The sequence below is a fragment of the Microchirus variegatus genome, assembly GCF_963457635.1.
Source record: "Microchirus variegatus genome assembly, chromosome: 20".
Lineage (NCBI taxonomy): Eukaryota > Metazoa > Chordata > Actinopteri > Pleuronectiformes > Soleidae > Microchirus > Microchirus variegatus.
Genome location: NC_139821.1, coordinates 9,792,976 through 9,814,458, shown reverse-complemented (window position 1 = coordinate 9,814,458; position 21,483 = coordinate 9,792,976). Strand labels below are relative to the sequence as shown.

Genomic DNA, 21,483 nt, shown 5'->3' with positions numbered 1-21,483 from the left:
GGTCACTGAATGCATCTCATCTACTGCATCTACCTTTTAGCTCAGTCCCTCCCAAATAGTGGGGGTGGGACCCCGGGGAACATGCTGATTTTGCCATACTAGAATAAAGTGTAATTGCACATCCAGATCTTGATGCACTTTAAATCTTTTCTGTTACACACTAAAAAACAATGTTTATCCATGTTATGTTATGCAGAGGTGTACCTATAACAATTTTAAAGGCAAATTATACTATTTATAGCCATGTGGGAGTGTGTGTGTGTGTGTGGGGGGGGGGGCGCAAAATTTTGCTTCATCCAAAGGGGGGCATAACAGAAAATAATTGAGAAGCACTGTTTTAGCTCAACATCCTATGAACCCTGTATTACTCTAACTGGCTCTCATGTGCTGGGGTTTGTTACTTCACCCCATGGAGTGAAGTATTGTTTTTGGCGGCTGTGTGAGTGTTTGTTTGTACTTCCACACTTCCACTTGCCACTATGACCAGCAGAAGGCGCAAGAGGCTTGTTGTGTGAATGGGGTGAAGTCTGCCATCTCCGGTTGCCTTGTTTTTGTTTGTTTTGGCTGTCAGGTTTAGCAGGAACACGGTTTTCTCCTCCCTCAGAAAGAGGTGCTACATGTGTTTGTGTGTGTGCAGGTGGAGGTTTCTAACAACATCTAACACATTCATCACTTCATACGCACTGGTTCACAAAAACGAACAGTGCCTGAAGTAATATTTGTAAATGTTGGTTGACACAAAAGTGACTCAAACAAACCCGGCTGAGGGAAGACGCTGCAATATGCTGCTTTCTTACACCTGCTGATGAGGTTACACTCACTGTCGAACAGGAGCTGATTCACTTTTTCATTTCTGTGAGCTGCAGGTTTTTTTTGTTTTGTATAATAAACATCAGACTGCTAAAGTTTCATGAACAAAAAGGCACGAAAGAGGAACTGAAAAAAAAAAAGCCCAAGGCACAGAAACTCAAACTCCAGTAGCCACAGTACTGCTCACACTGCTGGACGGACAGGTCACCGCTGGAGCTCAGGGAATATTACAGCGCAACTGACTGTCGTTTCAGTCGGAAAGATATCATTTAAAACTTCATCTCACTGCCTGTAGAGAACATGAACCGTCTAATCAGCCTCAATGAGGGAATCAAAGTGAGTGATGCCTCTGATGTTCAGGGTCAAGCTTATGGTCTTTCAGAGGGCCTTTGCAAAGGTGACAAGTGACCGGTTACTTGCAGAACTCACCGATACAGCGGTTGAGAGTGATTTGTGCCTGCAGAAAATACTGGAAGACTGTGATGATGATGATGCAGTTTAAAAGTTTAAAAATACTAGATGGTATTTTTAGGGCCTTATATCCCTTATATCCCTAACAAATATATAAGGCTATTAATGATTTTCATGAAATCAAATTTCAGATTCCATAGTAATTATCTACATCCAATTAATCCTAAAAAAAGTGAATCCAGAAAACTGCTGGGTAATAAATATAATATATAGTGTTGTTTTTAAATAAAATAAAGATTACAGACTAGATCTATTCATCAAAAATGTTGCTATGAAAAAAGTAAAATAACAACTGCAAATATCATACCTGTGCACTTCACTGATAGCGAATCTTAATATGGTGGCAACAAAATAATAATAAAAAAGGTTAACAATTAGAAACTTTTTTACTTTCCTCAAACTCTCTGAACCCCCACTTTCGATCCCCTTACCTCCTCCACCGTCCTTCTCCTCCTCCTCAATGCTGTTCTTGATGCTGTCGTACTCCTCGTCGATGTTCTGGTTCCCTCGGATCTGGCTGAGCACTCGGCGGGCCTTCTGGGTCAGTCCACGCTGGATTAACCAGCGAGGACTCTCCGGCAGGAACAGGAATCCCATGAACTGGATCAAGGCAGGAATCACTGACAGACCCAACATGTACCTGAAAAGGCAGAGAGGTACGGAGAAACTGCATCACCAGAGTCAGTTCAGGATAAATTTTTCTGAATTTCTTGAAGAAAAAAATAATCAATACATGCACTATTTGCCAGCAATAGTCAGGCAGTTTCATTCATCAAAATTATAGAATGGTGAAAATGTTAAGGCTTTATTCAGTTTCTTTTGTCTAAAAATAACCTGAGTATTTACTCAGGTTATACAAAGGAACAAAGGAATACAAAGGAAATACAAAGGTTATTTTAGACATTAACCTTTAACAGTTGCTATCAGTTATGTATTATTCTGGAAATATATGATCTATTGTGGACCATAGGGTTAAGGTGAACAATAAAATAGTATCTAGATAAATTACATTTACAAACATAGATTTCAATAAACTAATAAAACAATTGCCTTCAACCTCAGAATCTTTTAAATCAGGTCTTACATCCTTCTTGTTTGCCAGCAGAGCTTTTAACAATGACAACACAGCTCCAGTGCAACATATTCTATTTTCTTTAAATGTATTCAATTCTTGCAATTTCCTTTTTTGGTTTTATCCTGTCAGGGTTTTTTTTTTCCCAATTGTATCCATTTTAAAATTGTATTAATTGCAATGTTTGTTTTATGACTTTAACTACTCCTGTGTTAGCTATGCTATGTTTTAAAACCTCTTTGTTTTCTGTAAATCACTTTTGATTACCTCACTGCATCGTCTTGCCTTTTTAACTGCTGACGGCAAACCAAAACTAAGGCATACATTTCCACTATAATTAAGGAGTAACACTACTGAAACAGAACCACCAGTACACAGCAATATTGTGTTGAGGGTGAAATTGTTTCTCTGTATCCACTCATGTGTGCAAGACACGGTTCCACTCATTTTGTAAAAAAAAATGCAATGCAAATGCAAACAATCCGCAGAATTATAGAGGTGATGTAGGCAACGGGTGAAAGAGAGGTGAACGAGACTGTCGTTATGATGGCTTTATCTTTACAAGTAGAAGCAACAGGAGGCTGTTTCCTGCATCTTCAAAGAGTGGGGGAACAAAATCCATGTTTTTACCTCAGCAAAAACAAACCATCCAATCAAGCTATTATTCTGTTCCATCCTCCGAGAATGACGTCAAACTTCATAGTCTAAACTCAGTAAGTGCCTGCAAAGAGACATTATCAGGAATGAATCACACAAATCCACAGGGTTATAAACGATCTCTTCAAGGAAATGGCCTCTCAGCTGTCTCCCATCAGAACTGCTGCAACTGCAAATCCTTCAGAAAAGGACGATTCTTATCTTCAGTGGCTCGCGACTCAAACGTTCACACGCATTGGAGGCTACAAACCGCTGTGCTTGTGTGTGTGTGTGTGTGTGTGTGTGTGTGTGTGTGTGTGTGTGTGTGTGTGTGTGTGTGTGTGTGTGTTCAGTGTGACGACAGGAAAGGACACAAGTAGAAGCACAAAGGAGTAAAGAAGGTAACATGAAGTGTGGCTGCTCTCAGCAAATGTTAGGGGCATGTGTTGACATTTCAAAGCAACGTCTGTCCTGTAATGACTTTTTCTGGCATTTGATGATGATGATAAAACCCAAAGAATGCTGCTATCATATCTAATCATGAGATGATCATATGGTGAGATTACGACAGACTACTCAATGTGTATAGTCATCTAAGAAAACCACATGTGACTAATAAAAAAAGTTAGTCTGAAGCCCAGTATTTGATGCGCGTGAAATGTCTGTGTGTCTGACCTCCACCCGTCGCGCTGCAGGTAGCTGAAGGCGCCATCAATGAGGCTGGCAGTGAACTGTCCCCCGGTGATGAAGAGGGTGTTAATGGTCACCAGCTGACCTCTGAGGTGGGGCGGAGAGGCCTCAGCGATGTACACAGGAACTGTCATAGAGGCAATACCTGCACAGCAGGGATGGGAACAGAGGGAGAGAGAGAGAGAGGGGTAGTGGTTAGTCTGGTTAACGACAGGAACTGTTTGGCATTTATCGACTGTCTCTAAATGCACCGACTGACACTTGCTTTAAAAAAAAAAAACTCAATCAAACAAAATTAAACAAAAGACAAAAGTGTGATTACATCAGGAGGCAGTGTGGGATCATGGGAATTGTCCTGAAGTCTTGTTTGCGTCCCCATGTGCAATTGAGAATTATGAGAGCTTGTCGTACATGTGGTAAACTGCAATACGTAGATGTAATTAGTGTCGATTACACAAAATAAAATGAAATAAGATGATCAAAATGAAACATTCCATTACTGTGAATAGAAATGTGGATTGCTACGGAGTTAAACTGAACAAAATATACAACAATAGAGTTTGTTTTTTTACACGTTTTACTGCAGAAACATTACATATCTTTAGCTTTTAATTCACAAATTCATCCATTTTAGAGTAAGTAAAACCGTTTTAATTTAGTTTTAATTTTCCGACTATTTTTGTGACAAAGCTACTTCTTTAAAACGACCTTTCACCCTGACATGAACAACAGTAATAGCGAAGTAAACACAGAACCGGAACAAACAAAAAAATAAGTCCATCTCAGTAATGGGTTGTGCACCACACCACACTGACTGGGCACCCATCCAATCCACAGCTCTCAAAACACATACAAACACACACACACACTGGATACACATTCACAACAACGCACACTGTACCAACATACACACAGAACAAACAGCATGTGTTTTCACAGGATGAATCTGACGACGAGGTACCATGAGACCTCAGCTTTCTGCAGCTGGCTCCTGATAAGCTCTATTAATAGTCTGCCACTGCCTTCTACACCACTACCCCCAACCCTACCCCCCACTTTCCCCTCCCTGCTGCCACCACCCTGCCCTTAACAGCCGCCATGACTACATGGCTACCTGTTGCTATGGAAACCACTTGCCGAGAAACCAGCCTTGCTGTCTCTGAGCGGGCACCACACTGTGGCAGCTCTGTGAAGACTGATCAATAGTTGAGAGTGGGGCAGATTTCCTTTTAATTTGTGCTTGTTGTCAGGCTTGATACAAAGCATCTCATGTACAAAAAAAAATCATTATCAAACAAAAAATACAACTTTTTTTTAAGCACACAGTACTACTGGGGCACATTCATATTTTAACACCCTGTAGTTATGTCTCTGTCTATTGTTCAGTGCTGAATGATTGAATACTCAGAGGAGAGGTACTCACAGTTCCAAACCAGTTTTCCAGTGAGAGACATAAATCATGTCTCTGGCATTTCCCGCCCCCCAAATTGATTTAGTGACTGTGCAAACTTAACCTGAATGTTTAGTCAAGTCTTTATCTTAGTTTGTTTACAAAGGATTTTCATCTGATGGCAGAAATCCAAGAACCAGATCACCGTCAAAATCGAATTAAGTGCTCTCTGGCATAACGTCTGTCTGTTCAGGGCATTTTGATGGAAGTTCAGTCATGTGCTTTTCAGAGAAGCTGCTGAAAGACCAACAAAACCTAAAGCTTTTTGAAATGAAGTTACAGTCTACTTCTGAGCATCTCTGACTTTTTTTTACGACCTGTGCCAAGGCACAACATGGCACAACAAGGTACAATGCATCCATTTTTCAAAACATGTTAAACAGCGTGGCTTTTCATAATTGCTTTAAAATCCAGCTATGTCTCTTTAACTGGCAGGTGAAAACCTTCCATGACCTTAATAACATGAAACTTATAATAATAAACACATTTCTGTTGAATTCAAATTATTGTCATATGAGTTCACATAATGCTGATGATACTCCACATCACTGTGTTTTTCCCTAAAAGATTCCAGCACTGAACATGGCAAGTGGTTTATTTTATGTCAAGACAGACAGAGGCAGCAGCAACACTGTGCTAGTAAAGCGAGACAGATACAAACAGGCTGGGTTATGACTAAAAACACAAAGAAGTGCTCATGGTAAGTTTCAGAAGTAATTTCTACTATTAGTTGACAGTTACTAGTTTGACAGGATAAATTCTTCTTTTCACCATGCCAGTGTATACAGTAGAACCATATAAGGTTCTTCGGCTTGTCCTCATAGGAGAACCATTTTTGGCTCCAGGTAGAACCTTTTTATAAAGGTTCCACCAAGAATCCTTTTAAAACCCTTTATTCAGGAAAGGTGTTTTCAGAAGCAAAAGGTTCCAGGTAGAACGTCCGCCCTTGTAGAAGGTGTACAACAAATGCTCTACACACTAAAACACACAAAACTAAAACACTAACACACTGTTTTAGAATAGATCTGAAATGCAGAAGCCAGCGAACGGAAAAAACTAAGGATATTACAACTCCTCAGGTGCAGTTTAGTGAGAAAAAAATCTCATCATAGACCTAAAATCCTAAAAACATAAAGTCCTATTACATGCACCATTAACAGTCTGTAACAACTAAACAGTATCCGTGGATGTAAAAGCAGAGTAAGAGAGTTAAATATGGTTTAATCACTCGACTTTCCTGCCAGTTTTCCCCATTGGTCACTTGGTGTGTTACAACAGTAAAATTCCCTGCAGGCCACAAAGCTCCATAGACCTCCACTGTAAAAGAAACATCTGTGCAACACCTGTTGAAAAGATACTACAAAGCAAGCAGGGAAAACACAGGAGGCTTAACACAAAAACCAGGAAGATAGAAAACCTGTTTGGCTTTCTGTGTGTATATTATCCAGTGCCAATTCTGTGTAAATCAGATGATAAACTTGGAATAGCTTTTTCCTTCAAAACCCATGATCACTGAAGACCACATTGACTATGATCTGATTTCAGAGCAGTGAGTGCTCCAGGAGTTCACATATCTACCTGACAGCTGAATATGACTGTATATTTGTATACTTAGGCCACATTACGCAGATGCACACACCCAAAACATATGCACAGACACGCACCACGCACACGCACAGAGATTCTTATCAGCAGCAATGCCTCTATCTGTATTCCCCTCATACAAACTGACCTCCCTCCTCCCTCTCCTATCTGCTAATTTTCCCTTCTTGGTCCCTGGCTTTATCTATTCAAGCCATAAGCATCACCAAGTTGTCTCCGTGCAAACCTCGCCTGATGCTGCGAAACAGCCTGTGCGCCTGTTAGATACTACATCTGATGTTGATGCATCTACGGAGTAATGAATCATTTCCTTTCACATCTTGTTACAGGTGGTGACAGAGAAAGTGCAGTGCAGCCCATTAAAGGTTATACCAATGCAAGCCAGTTAGCTTTTGCTGTATAGTATTGCGATATTGCTTCAGTTTATTGACCTTAGAAAATTAAATTGCTTTGACTGAGACTCTCTGGAGTCCAGCTACATTGTTATTTTGCCTCATATTGACTTTTGATTTTTTACATTTATAGTTATTCATGTATTTCATATCTTTCATTTCCTCACTGTAACTTCGGTTAGAAGCTGTGTTTTCTTTGTGGTTTTACCGTCGACTGTTATCCTCAAGCTACCGATTAAATAAGTGATAAATATTTGTGATTATCTCAAATGCTTGTTGACTAATCAAACAGTTAACTGGACAGTTGAATCTGGAAAGGTAGAAACAAAATCCACTGGGCTAATTTCTGTGATTATTTTTTTGCTTAAAACTTGTCAGAAACAAATTATCAAGTAAAATGTTAAATACTTTAGCCGTGATATATGGTTACACAGAACTTAGCATTAGATGAAGTATTAAACTGAAGTGGCCTTCTAGAGGAGTGTATTAACTTGCATGAAAAAGAAACCCAAAACAAACATAGGCGCACTGTGTTCTGTTTTCCAATAATGAGCTGTCATTTCAGAACCATGGACAGCTCCTGGAACCCTCTCTCACTCTCTCTCGCATGCACACACGTTATCCGTAACATGAACCATGATTAGTTAATGCCTAACCCTAACCACAATTCACTTCTTAGCCCTAAACCTAACCAGTTACTCAGAAATAAGGGTGCAGAACCAGGATTTGGTCCCATGAAGACTACAGGTTCTGACAAGGTCAGTGTTTTTTGTTTTTTTTAATAAATAGTGTTGTTGAGAGACAGAGTCATTGTCTGGTCAGGCTCAGCCTGCAAGCAGCACAGCATGGTTAAACACAGGATTTGTCTGGTCTAGTGAAAGCAGCCTTTAGGCACCAAGTACAAAGCACGACACCGACTCACTTGATCGGAGTGCAAGGCAAGATCCTTCACTAGTTCCTCCATCACTGTGATGGAGTAAGGACACAGACAGGACATTTTCTGCTGCTAAGTAGCTGGTTGTGATGGAGGAAGCTAATTAAAGGCTAATGGAGGATCCGTGAAAATGTGGCGCTCGAGGAAAAAGAGTGAGCTCCTGCAGATGAAGCTGCTACGGTCTTTTAACTCTGAAAGTGGCGGGAAAGGCGAAAAGCATATGATGCGCTTTTGTACATTTTAATGACTTGGATTTATGGGATTTCTATCTTGGGAAGGAGAAATACTAAACATGCACAAATGTCAAGCCCAAACACCTGACATTTTACAAGAACAAGAAATAAGTATATAAACAAATGTCTCATTAAGTTTCCACTTAGCTTCCACCTTGTTAGTGCCAAGAAGTGTGATTCCATTACATAAACCAACCAATTAATTAGTGAGCCTACAGGTTATAATTAAATGTTATCACAAAGTAATTAACAGCACAATTTCATTTGGGCCCTTCACCTACTTCTTTCAAGGACAGTACAAACTATGTTTTCGACAACTGGATAATTCAGCCAGAATACATGATTATAAACACTGTGTGTGTGTGGATTTGTCTGTGAGCAATTGGAAGAATTCATTATGTTCAGCTGAGTGTAGACTTTTTAAATGAAAAACTATCTTGTGAACCCTTCAATTATTACAATTGCTCACAGAGAATCCACTGCTTGAAAGGGAGATTTGGGAGGGAGCACTACAACCTGAGTTGAGCATCCTAGAAAAAAAAAAGCATTCATAAGGGAAATGTTTGTTAGTTTTACTCACTTGTCGACTCTCACGATAGGAAAACAGTACTGAAAATTAGTTTAGAATGCAAATACTAGAAAGTAAATGGGGCATTAAATTGGGAAAAAAATAGAAAGACCAAAGCATCTGCAAAAAGAGCTGTTGACATATTGTGTTACCATGGTTGCCTTTACAGTATCTGTCTGCATGGAGCGATATCATTATATTTGGTTATGCTTTTTTAAACCTTTAAAGGTATCCATTAAAAGGTATCTCATATTCAATGTCAAAGAATTGTCAAAGTGAAGTAAATGCACATTTACTGATGTAAAACAAATATTGGGAATTGGTCCATTGAGATAAACAAAAACACTGGTGTGCACTTATGTGTGCCTTCATTTATTGTCCATTTTCCTCTCATTGGGAACAACATTTACAAAATCAATATCATAGATTTCCATACAAGAATTATTTTTGCAACTAGCAGACCGACTGCTGACTTTAAAAGTTGTGGCCGTGTAAAATAATCTAAGATAACGCTAACATGAACAGATTTCTGTTTTAAGATTGAAACGTCTTTCTAGAAATATCCTGTGCTGCAAAAAAAAAAAGAAAACAATAAATTTGATTACAGATGTCAAGTCATGTAATAAATCACTGTCAATCCTGGCAGTCTGGTTCAATACTGTCTGTCTACTCGGACTAACAACGACTCACATTACACAACAGTCCCTGTGCTCAGGCAAAAGGTCAGCACAGCCAAAACTGGCCAGAAGCAGATCTACCAGAGGCTTATGAGTAGAAATACAGGGAGGCGGGGCCTAGGGTATGGCCCCTCCTGCTCCCATGACCTTTTTTTTCAGCTCAGAAATACTAAGCAATCGGCTTCTCTGGGAAACAGGCACTCTCGCTAATAAAAGAGTACAGGTGAAAGGCTGAAAGGCTTGTGCTGGAATAACTGGATGCAATGCAAAGTGTCCCCTTATTAGCATCTCTTGCAGCTAATTGCGGCACAAGAATGTGTTTAATTATCTATCAACTCCTGGCTCGTGCATGCTTGAATAATGAAGATCACTGCATGGGTAAAGATCTTGGTGGCAGAAGGGGAGGAGATATTTACAAAGAAACAGCCAATTATAATAGCCGAATGACACGGGTGATTAGTTTCCTTTCTACATTAGCAATCAGGGTGTGATTGTGTGTGTGTGTGTCAGCAGGATTTTCAATCATGGTTTGGGAAAAAGGAAGCATTATTTTTATCTATAATGTATAATGTTTTATCTTTATAATGTCTTAAAAAGTATCCTCTATGCCTTTCATGAGCTGTCACTGATTGTGTACAAACACAAAAAGCAATAACACTACACTGCCAATACTTAGACAGTCATTTGCAACAGTACTGACACTAACAATGCTGTCTTAAGTTCAGTAACGCTAACAGACAGTGTTATTCAACAAGATAAACCAATCATTTGTGTCTGAAGATGAGAAAAAATTACAAGCAACAAGATAAACATTGTATCTCACCAATTCTATTCAATTCAAGTGGTGCCAAGTCACCTGAGGCACAATTACAGCAACAGCTAGAGTTAAATATTTTTTTATATTATTCATAATGGAGTTTCAAATATTGTCCTCGGTCTAGGAGTATCAAGTTTAAAATTCAGATATTGTGACATCGTCCTTCATCACAATCATCGTCAACTAATGGCTAATGATGGAGCATTAACAATGCGAACCTCAAAATGACACACACACCACACTTCCCAAGAAGCCTTGGGAAGTGTGGTGTTATATAGTAAATAAATAATAAGATAGTGTTTGTGTGAGTAACGATACATGAACAGTCGGAAAAGTGGACAATAGCTTCAGATGCAACTGGGAATTCTTGAGGACAAATGGCATTATTCTCATATTATTCTGCTCCTGGGATTAATTACGTTATCAATCAATCTGTCACTTATTCTATGATTTATTAACTAAAATGATTTGTCAATGAAATGCTAGAAACTGTGAAGTTGAATATTGGATATTTAAGGACAATTATTGGCATTGATTTTTGTAAATTAAGAACCATCAGTCAGGAGATTGATTATGTTACAAGAAACATCCTTTTATTTTTATATTTTAAACACGTGATTATTACAGTGCTTTTTGGTGGACAAGCTGAATGAGATCTAATGGCTAACGACGTGGTGATAATACATTTGCTGTCGATCACCAATAAGACAATTTCATTAAATCAAAGTAATCCACAGTATTTCCCAGTGAAATACAAACTGTACTTGATTAGGCTTCATTTTGGTGCTTTAAATACAGTGTGGCGAATAAATGGTTAGATGGAAAAAGACATGATGGACAGGATTCAAGGGGTGGCCAGATTTAAAAATGGAGAATTTAATAAAATAGGAGGATTTTATAAACATGCTCACATTTCTGTGTGTATAATTATACTCGATTGGAACCCTCTGTCTAATTTACTGTGCTATCTACTCAAAATGCGTGACACATGCTTTATAATATTTATAATCAGAAGAAGTGGCTGCTGGCTCTGATAAACTGCACTCGTCCTCTACCAGGAGAATACTTGTTTTTATAAACCCCCTTGAAATTGCTCAAATTGAATGTACTGAGAAAATATCTTTTAAGAATTAGCCTGCAGGGATAAACAAGGGAAAATACAGCAGCCAGAACAGTCTTTACAGAGCTAATTTTGCTTGAGAACTGTTTTAGTATAAAAGGAAAGGCTAATGTTTTTTTATAGAGTCAGTGGTGTGTCACACTATCTACACTAGTTTATCTTCTGAAGTTTGTAAAGGGAACTGCAACGAACCACTGTATACTGTGTACCAACATATATGTAGAGAAATTACTTACATGGACAATGTTTCTCAATCCTGGTCCTAGGGAGCCACTGTCCAACACCATCCATCCATTATCTAGCAATTTATCCTGTGCCCATCTCAGCTGACACAGGGCAATACCTGGACAGTTGCCCAGTCCATCGCAGAGCCACATATAGAGACAAACAACCATTCACTCACTGGTCTACAGTCAATTCAGAGTGATCTAATCTGTTATTGTATGTTTTTGGATTGTGGGAGGAAGCTGTAGAAACTGGAGAAAACCCATGCACACACGGGGAGAACATGCAAACTCCTTGCAGAAAGGCCCTTGTTCCGACCAGGGATCGAACCCGGGAACCTGGGTCTTCTTGCTGCAAAGGCGCTAACCACTACACCAACCGTGGGCCCACTGTCCAACACACCTGATTCAAATAAATGAAGCGTTACCAGGCTTCAGCAGAGCTTACTGACAAGCTGACCATTTGAATCAGGTGCGTTTGAGCAGGGAAACATCTGAAACATGGAGGACAGTCGCTCCCCAGGACCAGGAGTGAGAAACCCTGCACTAAAGAAACATCCCAAGCAACACAAAGATTTATTTTTAGGTTTTCTTTAAAGCTCACTTTTCATATCAGCACAGCTGGTAAATCAGATGATCCCAAAAGGAGTTTGCTAAAATAAAAATGTTGTGGTATTCTGCGACACATTATCTCCTGCTTTTCACCAGCCATTTAATATGTTAATAATGTTTTACCTTTTCAACTAAGGGGAAATTAACCCAGAGATGTTCCCTATCTACATATTTCTCATGCCAGATAAACAAACATGCTAATTGGGAGTGCATGTTGCACAATAAATATAAAAATTAGGACTGTATATCACAAGAAGCATTAGAAATAGCACTCCTTAAGCCAATCTTAAGGTAGAGAAAATCAACACGGATCTCTCCACTTAGGTCACGTTCCTCTCCGATTCCAGAAATGAACCAAAGGTGAGAAACCAGTGTGAAAGCCCTCCACGCATCACAGAGAAGAGCACTTACTATACTCTCAAGGAGGCAGCAGCGGACAAGTGTTATCAGCATGGCGCTTAACCTAGGAAGTCAGTTCTAACAGCCCTTTGCACAGAGGATGTGACTCACGAGTAACAGCCAATTCAGATCGAAAGGGCATGCGTGTTAGGGATAGAGCAGCCAATCTAAAATCAGCGTCTATTTGGGACTGGTACTGGCATCAGATGTGTTCAATACGATATTATCTGGACTTTGATACAGATACCAAACACTTGGGTTGGTACCACGTGTGCAGAAGTCTGCTAGGGTCTTTGTGAGGAAAAAATGATTCCACTTTGATTCCACTATGGAGCGAATTCACACTTCCTATGGCAGAAACCATGGTACTAAGGTGGAATGTGAGATCAAGTGTGCATGCGTGGAATGACGCCTCATTTAGGTAAGAAAGTAAGTTCTCTGCAGATGCAGAATGTGGTACGTACGACCCTGCGCTAATGAAGGCGGCCTTGACACTGAACATCTCCTGTGTACTTTGTGGCTTTATCTTGGCTTCCTTTGGGCACGCCGCTGTGATATCCGCCTATTATTTGTCAATCAGTTTGACTGCTCCCCCTTTATCACTTGATGGTACTGAACCAAATCAAATAATGATCACAATGAGGATAATTACACAGCTAGTTGTTTAACAGCCAGTGGCATGCAACCCGAACAAGCAGAGGGACATGCTGTGCAATCAGAAGCTGTGAGTAACTGCAAATATCAGGCCTGAGGCAGGAAACAGACAGAGAGCAACAAACCAAGTAGATGGGGGGGGGAATAAATAGACTTTATGACCTATGACAGTTAATCTGAGTCTGACCTTTGAACTTTGTGATGGAGAGCAAGTGTGGGGGAAATGTTGATGCAAAAATCAATATCAGTATCACATTGTCATTAGTGCTCCCAGCAGGGAGTGATCATTTCACTGATTTCCAATTACGAGCTACTTTGTGGCTAGGTCTGTCACAGACTTAATGTAGTTTAAAAGTAATTTCAAGGTTTAAAGTTTAAAGGTAATAATGTGTGACATCAAATTGTGAGAATGCAGAGTGCATTCACCTTCCCCGTGTCCACTTTGAGGGGTTCCTACGGTGGTCTTCACATCTCAGAATGTAATGAGCTGCCTGGTTTGAAAAGGGAAGGCAAAGCAAGTAGGACGGAAATGGCCTTTAGCCACTATAGAGGACGATTACACGGTTTCATCTCAACTCAACCGAGTCCAGTGAAGACAATGACCTGGATGACTGAGACAATTTGCAAAGAGAACTTTCAGTGAAAGTGTGGGGGGAAATATCCCACTTCTCACTTTGATTTACAGTATCAATAAAAAGTTTACTTTTGGAAAACATAACAAAGAATGGCAGATATAAGAAGACAGTACTAGTTGACTAGAGACTACTACTTGGACAAATGGGAGTGTGAGTGCACATGTAAACTTTAGACAAACTTCATAGACTGATACTGCTGTTTCATTTGACCTACTTGTGTATACACCAGAGCCTTAAAGCCAAACTTAACAGCACTACCTCAGCGGCAAAACGATCTAATGATCGGATATTTATCGTCATAATTATAACATAAAATTTTTATGGTGCTAATATTTTAGCCAATAAGTCAAGCCCTATTTCTTACCAAGCCCAACTCCGACTATGAGCCTCCCCGCCAGAAGCACTTCTTTGCCGGGGGCGGTGCTCAGCACGATCCCGCCGACGGCGAAGAAGAAGCTGGCCAACAGTATGCACACCCGGCGCCCGAAGAGCCCGTTCAGGAAGCCGCCCAGCAGGGCGGAGAGGGCAGCCGCGGCCACAGTACATGATATGAGCAGCTCCTGCCACAGCGCGTTCAGGTGCAGCTCCCTCTTCAGCAGGAGCATGGCCCCGGAGATCACCCCGGTGTCGTACCCGAACAGGAAGCCCCCCAGCGCGGAGAACACAGCCAGGACATAGACGAAAGCGGGCGTGACATCCTGCTGGAACTGCTTTCGGGCAGCTCTCTCCAGGTCCCCGGTGGTGGAGGAGGAGGAGGAGGAGGCTGCTGCTGTGGAACCCGCGGAACCCGCTGTTGCTGCTGCCGCGGATGATGATATTGATGCTGATGTTGTTGGGGCACCGGCGGCGGTGGAAGCTCCGGCGGCGGCGCCGTGGCTGCCGATGCTGGCGCTGGACGGAGCTCTGATGAGACTCCGCTCTCCTCCGTCGCCCGCTTTCTTCCACCGCTCGCCCATCAGGTTACTCATACTACGGAGGTTGTAGTCATGCTTTCGCGACATGTGGGAAATACAGCCCAGGACAGGACTGCTGGCGTGTATTTGTTGCTTCCAGAAAAGAAAAGTAAAAAAAAAAAAAACACACAGCAAACTCTTGTACCCCCCGCAGTCTGAAGTGAACTGCCACTAACTTTGCTTGTCCAATAACACTCCACCAAATAAAAGCGCTGGCTGCAAAGTAAAGTTGTTGTGAGCGTGTGTGAGTGAGGGAGTGTCAGAGCATCACATCCCTGTGGTCCTGATGATGGGAGAGTTGAAGAAGACTGGGAGCAAAGGTAAGATAGGAGGAGTATAGTGTTCTGGAGCACTTCGTCACTACCAGCGTCGGCGTGACGCAAAGAATTGTTTTGGAAGCATGATGCTGGAGTGAGGACTCATCTGCGACTATTCGATTTCTTATGCTGAAAATAGAAAGCCCGCTAAATGGACACTGAAGAAATGAAATAAATAGCATGTCTGCTGTTGAACTCATCCTAATTCATGTCAACCTCGAGGGAATAGTGACATGATGACATGATTCAATATCTGCTCTTTTTTAAATAGAACAACACATGATTGTAAATAAAAGTGCAGGTTACAAAATGACAGTATATCTCCATTCATGTAAATAAAGACTTTAAAGTGGCATCACGTTTCTCCTGAAATTATTCCTCGATCTAAAATCTGAAAAGAGGACAACAGCTGCCCTCTGCAGGAGGATGGACTTCAGTGTTTCTGAAGAACAGGAGGAGCAAACTCTTTTCTACACACACATTATCTCTGCTCATGATCTGTTGGTCAATGTTATTATAAGAGGAAATTGCAACTAATGAAAATTACAGCCTGCACGAACATGCATCTTCTTTAGGTCTGTTGAAGTCAAACACATAATACATAAATAGTCTCAATTGCAAATAAATAAAGATTAGCTGAATGAGAATGTTCTAACCTCATTCATTCAAAAAAAAAAGTGACATATATGTGCATTCATAAAGATCATAAAGCAACCTTTGGAGTTATCAGATTAGTTACATTTAACTAGTATATAGTTTTCACCATGTGGCAATAAGAGGATAATGGAAAATGCACAGCACAACGTTTAAAAGCAAAAGCAAGTATATTAAAACTGCTTTTGATTTAATATCATAGGCAATAAAAATGGACCGATATTCAAATTTGAGGAGCTAGAAAGGTAAAAACGCATTTGCTGTCATACAGATGTTCAATTAATTTCAGCCCTACTTAGCACGAATACCCGATTGTGTTATTGAGAGGAAGGCAGTAAATGTTTTATGAGGACTGCTTGTAATGAATAATTTTCATTGCTGAAAACAAAACAGACAACAGAGTTAATATTTTCTCAAAGTGTTAGGTCAAATTACCATAAAACAACTTATTAAAAAAAAAATTAATTCCACACCATTTGGAACAAATGACATGAAATATATTGCTTTTTATGGAAAAATATCAAAAACAAATAGACCGTTATCAAACTATAAATCCCCATCTAACATCAAGCGAGTATTTCACTCTCCACTGAAAGCTGAGGGACGTTAAAGCACAAAATGCATCATTGAAATGCCCCATGTTCAGAAGTATCTGCACACATTCAGCCATTATTCCTGTCAGTATAAACCTTCTTCATTATTGATTAGGTCTAAAACACAAAAGTCCATCTCTGTGAATGTGCTGCATGGCTACAGCCTGGAGAAAATGACAGGGTGGTAAATGCATTCATGTGCATTCATGTATGGAGTGGATCAATATGTGGACAGCGGTGTCACACAAGATGGAGCATGACTATGGTCTGATAATGGTCCATGGTAAAGCCCATTAGAGAACAACAGGGTTGCCTGCATACACAGTGGTGCACATGGTTTTATGGAGAAAGACCTTAAATGTAGGTAAATTAACCTTGTGACTCCATATGATGATAAAGGCTGCTATAGCGGAGCCTAAGGGAGGAGATGTTTGTCTGTGTTGCAAAAAAGCTGTACATTTTTCCAACCTCTCTTTCCACCAGCACCAGACTATGGTCTCCACATAAGGATTCTTGAAAACACACTGGCTGATTTTCATACAATCATGTTGCACAAAGAAAGAAGAAAACTATTTATACTTCTGCTGCTTAAAGTGTTGGCCTCATCATAAGCTTGGATTGACAGACAAGTTGATGTACAAATGCTTTTCAACAATTGAAACAAAACCATTATGAATCATCAAAGTAATATTTTACTTTTGAACACACACACATGTTCTTCTACACTCTATGCACTTCCCCATGAAAAGCAGATAGGTCTTTTAACTGACCTCATTGAAGAGGAGTCTGGTAATCACATCTGCCAAACATCCAGGCGATCTGTGTCAGTGTATAGTTGGAATTAGTCCAACCGTGGTCTTCTCCTGTAAAAAAAAAAAAATAGACCAGTGAACAGAATCAGGAAACACAGTAGTTAGTTTCATCTGAGATTTTTCCACTTAAAGGGATACTGTGTAGTATTTATGGGTTTATATAACCCAAAATCCACTTTTTTATACATATTATGTGCTCCTGCATTGTCTAGTCGCTGTATAATATTTTTTGTTTCATTTTCTAAGTGTTTTCAAAAAGTCATGTAAAATAACATGGTCGCGGGCTGCGGTTGCATAGCCACTGTTAGCAGCGAGACGCCATGTTTCTACCGGAGCCTGTAAGGACAAACGCGAGAGAACAAATCAAGCGTTGCTTTACTTGTAGCGGAAGTCCCGCCTCCTCTCTCTCCCTCACTCTTCATTACTCTGTAGCTCGCCCTCTCCCTCGCCTCATCTGCTGACACGGAGAAAGACAACGAGGACGACATTTGACCGGCTGCGGACACCGTAGAGCTCAGGGAAGGGAGGGGGTGAGCAGAGGAGCAGTTCTTTGTTGTAAATTTCAGCCTCTCCTCTAGATGTCACTATAAACTACTTACTTCACCTTTAACTGGTCAAAAAATATGGACTACATACAAAAATATAGACTAAAAAAAAAACATCAGAAGTCAAAGTTAAACTGGTCCTCCCACCCTATACTTACTAATTGTAATTTAACATTATGTAGGCTCCCTTTAGTTCTGCATGGCCTATTCATGAACACCTCTGGATTTAGTCATCACTAATGTAATCATTTACACATACATTTATCTGACTTGGACAATACCGAGACCCAACTTATTTTATAGTTCTATTTTTTGGTTGAATTTTGATTCTTTGACACATGAAGACTTAAATATGTGACATGTCTGGTGAATACGGCGTCATTCAGTTGTGTTGCCGCAGCTGTAACGCTCAACCCAGCACTCAGCATGGAAACGGCACGTCTGTGGCATATTGACAAGTGACAAAAGTTCGCATTTTGGTGTGCCCTTTTATTGACCAGACCATAAGGAGTGTCTGTGTACTGGTCACACATATTGACCACCACTCTGCCATGCTCCATGACTCTTGTGAGTTGAAATACTCAATCTGAGATTGTAGTCAACAGGAGTGGCCAAGTGACACTGGACTACTGGGTTTGAGCAAAACAAATCATTCCATAAACAAATGCATCAAGAATCTGAGCAAATGTCATGACATTCTATTTTTGTTCACCATTTCAAGTTTGTGCGTTTATATTTTTGTTGAGTATAGAAATGGGCATTATATAAAGTTAGGTAGGTTAGGTAGTTGCACTTGTGCATTTTTCTGCTGAATGACCAGTTCTATAAATACTTTTCCATGTAACAGACATACTCACGGCCATGTTTGGCAAACATTTCCAAGCATTTGGAAAGCGAGCAAACAAAATAGACTTTTCTAATGCATGTGGTGAGCAACAAGTGAAAAATCAAGTGAACGGTGGACTTACATTTGGCCAGAAACACGAGCCCAATGTCTGCTGAATGGCAAATGAGTCTGAATGTCAGCTCGCTTTGGAACTCCTCAGACAACTATTGACAAAACAATGAGACAAAAACAACCACCTAGGCAGTACTAAGATATTAAAATGTGTTGTCAGTTTTATGTCACTGCAGCAACAGGAAAGAGCATGTGTGATCTGACGCTGGGTTTTTGCGTCATGTCTCTAATTAAAAGTCTTTAATGAATCACAGTCTCTTTTCTTACAGCTGTTTCCAAGCAAAGCAACACAGAAGAAGTTAGCTTTAAAATAAACAACATATTGCATAAATCCTGCTCCTTTAAAAATGAACAATAACCATGACAATAGTACAATACTAATAATACTAATACTAATAATACAATTAAATGTGAATTACAAATTGTTTATTTTAAACCACACCACATATCTTTATAATGAAACCTGTTGTGTTTAACCCTTGTGATTTGTGTACACTTAAACAAACTGGGGTTTCATTGTACTTACAACAGCAAACAGACTCCAGTCCAGTCAGTCCGTGGAATCCGGTCCGGCAATTGCAGCAGTTCTGTGGCGAGCGGAGCCTGTTCCCAAACAGATGATATGAATGAGAGCAGGAAAAAACCCGTAAACCAGCAAACGTGACGACGAGCCACAAGAAAACCAGTAACAAGTCGATTTAGAAGGACTAAATCGTGGCTGTTACAGCGCCAATCCTTGGCTGTGCTTCTTTACAAAGACAGATGCTACCGCCCTCACTTCCGCTATGCTACGGAAATACTACGGAAGAAGAACCTACAAAGAGCAGGACATGAGAATAATTAGTATTGAGGTGAACAGACGGACAGTAGTTACTTCTGAGATGACAACAAGACACCCGTGGTGAAAAGAAAGCACCCCCGCACCTCTTATTAACGTTCTATCTACTTATGGGGTGAGTTTTCGTTAGGTCCACATTGCATGGTCCTGTCAGCCTGCCTCTATCACAATGGACGAGGGACTCCACCTAGTGGTCGGAGGTGTCGTGTTACCGATACACAGGTAGAAGTAACTTGCTAAATCTCCTGCTAATCTGTCAACTTCTCACATAAAAGGCTTAATTTTGGTGGTGTAACTGTAAATTCATTACAGCTCTAACGTTAACTTGTTCGATAGAGGTTAAGTGGGCTAAACACCACATTTTTTAAAGTTAAATACACATTATTGCAGTACAAGCATTAAGATAAGATAAACATAGCACAGCACTACATATAGTTATGTCTCCTCCACTAAATGTGTTGTTAACAGGTTTCTAAAGATGCATAAGGCCTAAACTCCACTGGGTCAGAGTCCAGTTGATTCAACAAATACACTCAATAATTGTCATTCTGTTTTTTAAGAGGCACTGCTCTGCTTTATTTAATTCTACAGATGCAGCTCCAGATATATGCATGCAAAACATGCTGTGCAAACTCCTCAAACTGGACCTCAAGCCACACAGTGACATCTTCCATGTCCAGTGGGTTGAAGATTTAATCTGTATGGGAGTGTACGCTCTGGGTCAGGCACATCTGTCAGTGTGAGGGAAGTTCAGGTCCACAAAACATGGTGGGTTGTTTCGGGTTCCACACACATTCTGTGGGGAATGCAAATATATTGTTTTTCGGGTCATAGACTGTATGTGCACAAATAAAATAAAAGCTAACAGAAATAATCCATCCATCCATCTTCTATCGCTTTATCCTCCACATGAGGGTTGGGGGGTGCTGGTGCAGCCATCCACTCTCACACTCACACCTACAGTCAATTTAGTGTGTCCAATTTGCCTAATTTTTTTGTAATTTCATGTGATTAAAGCTCACACACGATGCCGTGCCAAACGCAGAACAGGAAGTTCATATAAAATAAACAAAAACTTCCAATACAAGTAACATTTGTACATATCATTAGGCAGATAGTCCACTGTGACAACCCCTTAAGGGAAACGCTGAAAGAAGAAGAAGAAGATGTATTATATATGTTTAAGGTGTATATATATATGTATCACACACATTCTCAAATAGAGGCGGGAACTTTTCTGCATTTATACCAGTGCATTCTGTCATTCCCACATTACTACGATCGTTATCATGACTGTCAAATCAGATCACAGTTTGCTAAATATGCAAACACAGCACTGGTTTTGATACACGTTTTTTTATCATACTCACATTTAACACTTCAAACTCTTTAATTTCTATAGTCTGTAATTTAAACTACAGCTATGCCTTATAGTAACAATGGAGTTGAATGCAAACATTTGAATGTGGTGTGACTCATCAGGTGCTGAGTTAGAGTGAAAGATTTCTGTCTAAATGAAGCTGATCCTTAACTTCCTCAATGATTTGAGCTAATAAATGTTTGACTCGGTTTGCTCTTCCAAATACAATATTTGCGTTTTCTTTTTCAGCCCCCTAAACTGAAATAACTGACTACATCCTGGTTCCTGACACCCGATCATGAACGGTGCCTCATTAATCACCATTGGTCCATTGTTCGGTTTTAACATGTGTGGCACTGCATGGGTCACTAGTGTTGACTGAAAGTAAGCGTCCTGCTCTTTTCATTATACAAGATTTAATATTTAACCTATTATGGATGACACTAAAATACTGGCT

At 40.1% G+C, this 21,483-nt stretch overlaps 1 protein-coding gene across 1 annotated transcript in view; it reads right to left on the bottom strand.

Moving 5' to 3' along the window:
* LOC310941611 (proton myo-inositol cotransporter-like) overlaps nucleotides 1-14,997 on the bottom strand; it is a gene marked incomplete at both ends in the record, with an annotated part of 72,071 nt that extends 57,074 nt beyond the window's left edge. Inside the window, 3 exons of the mRNA XM_083906797.1 lie at nucleotides 1,713-1,921; nucleotides 3,665-3,824; nucleotides 14,361-14,997. Of these exons, the coding sequence (XP_083762923.1) occupies nucleotides 1,713-1,921; nucleotides 3,665-3,824; nucleotides 14,361-14,997 (1,006 nt within the window). The remainder of the gene's footprint in view (nucleotides 1-1,712; nucleotides 1,922-3,664; nucleotides 3,825-14,360) is intronic.
* Between the last annotated feature and the right edge of the window lie 6,486 nt (nucleotides 14,998-21,483).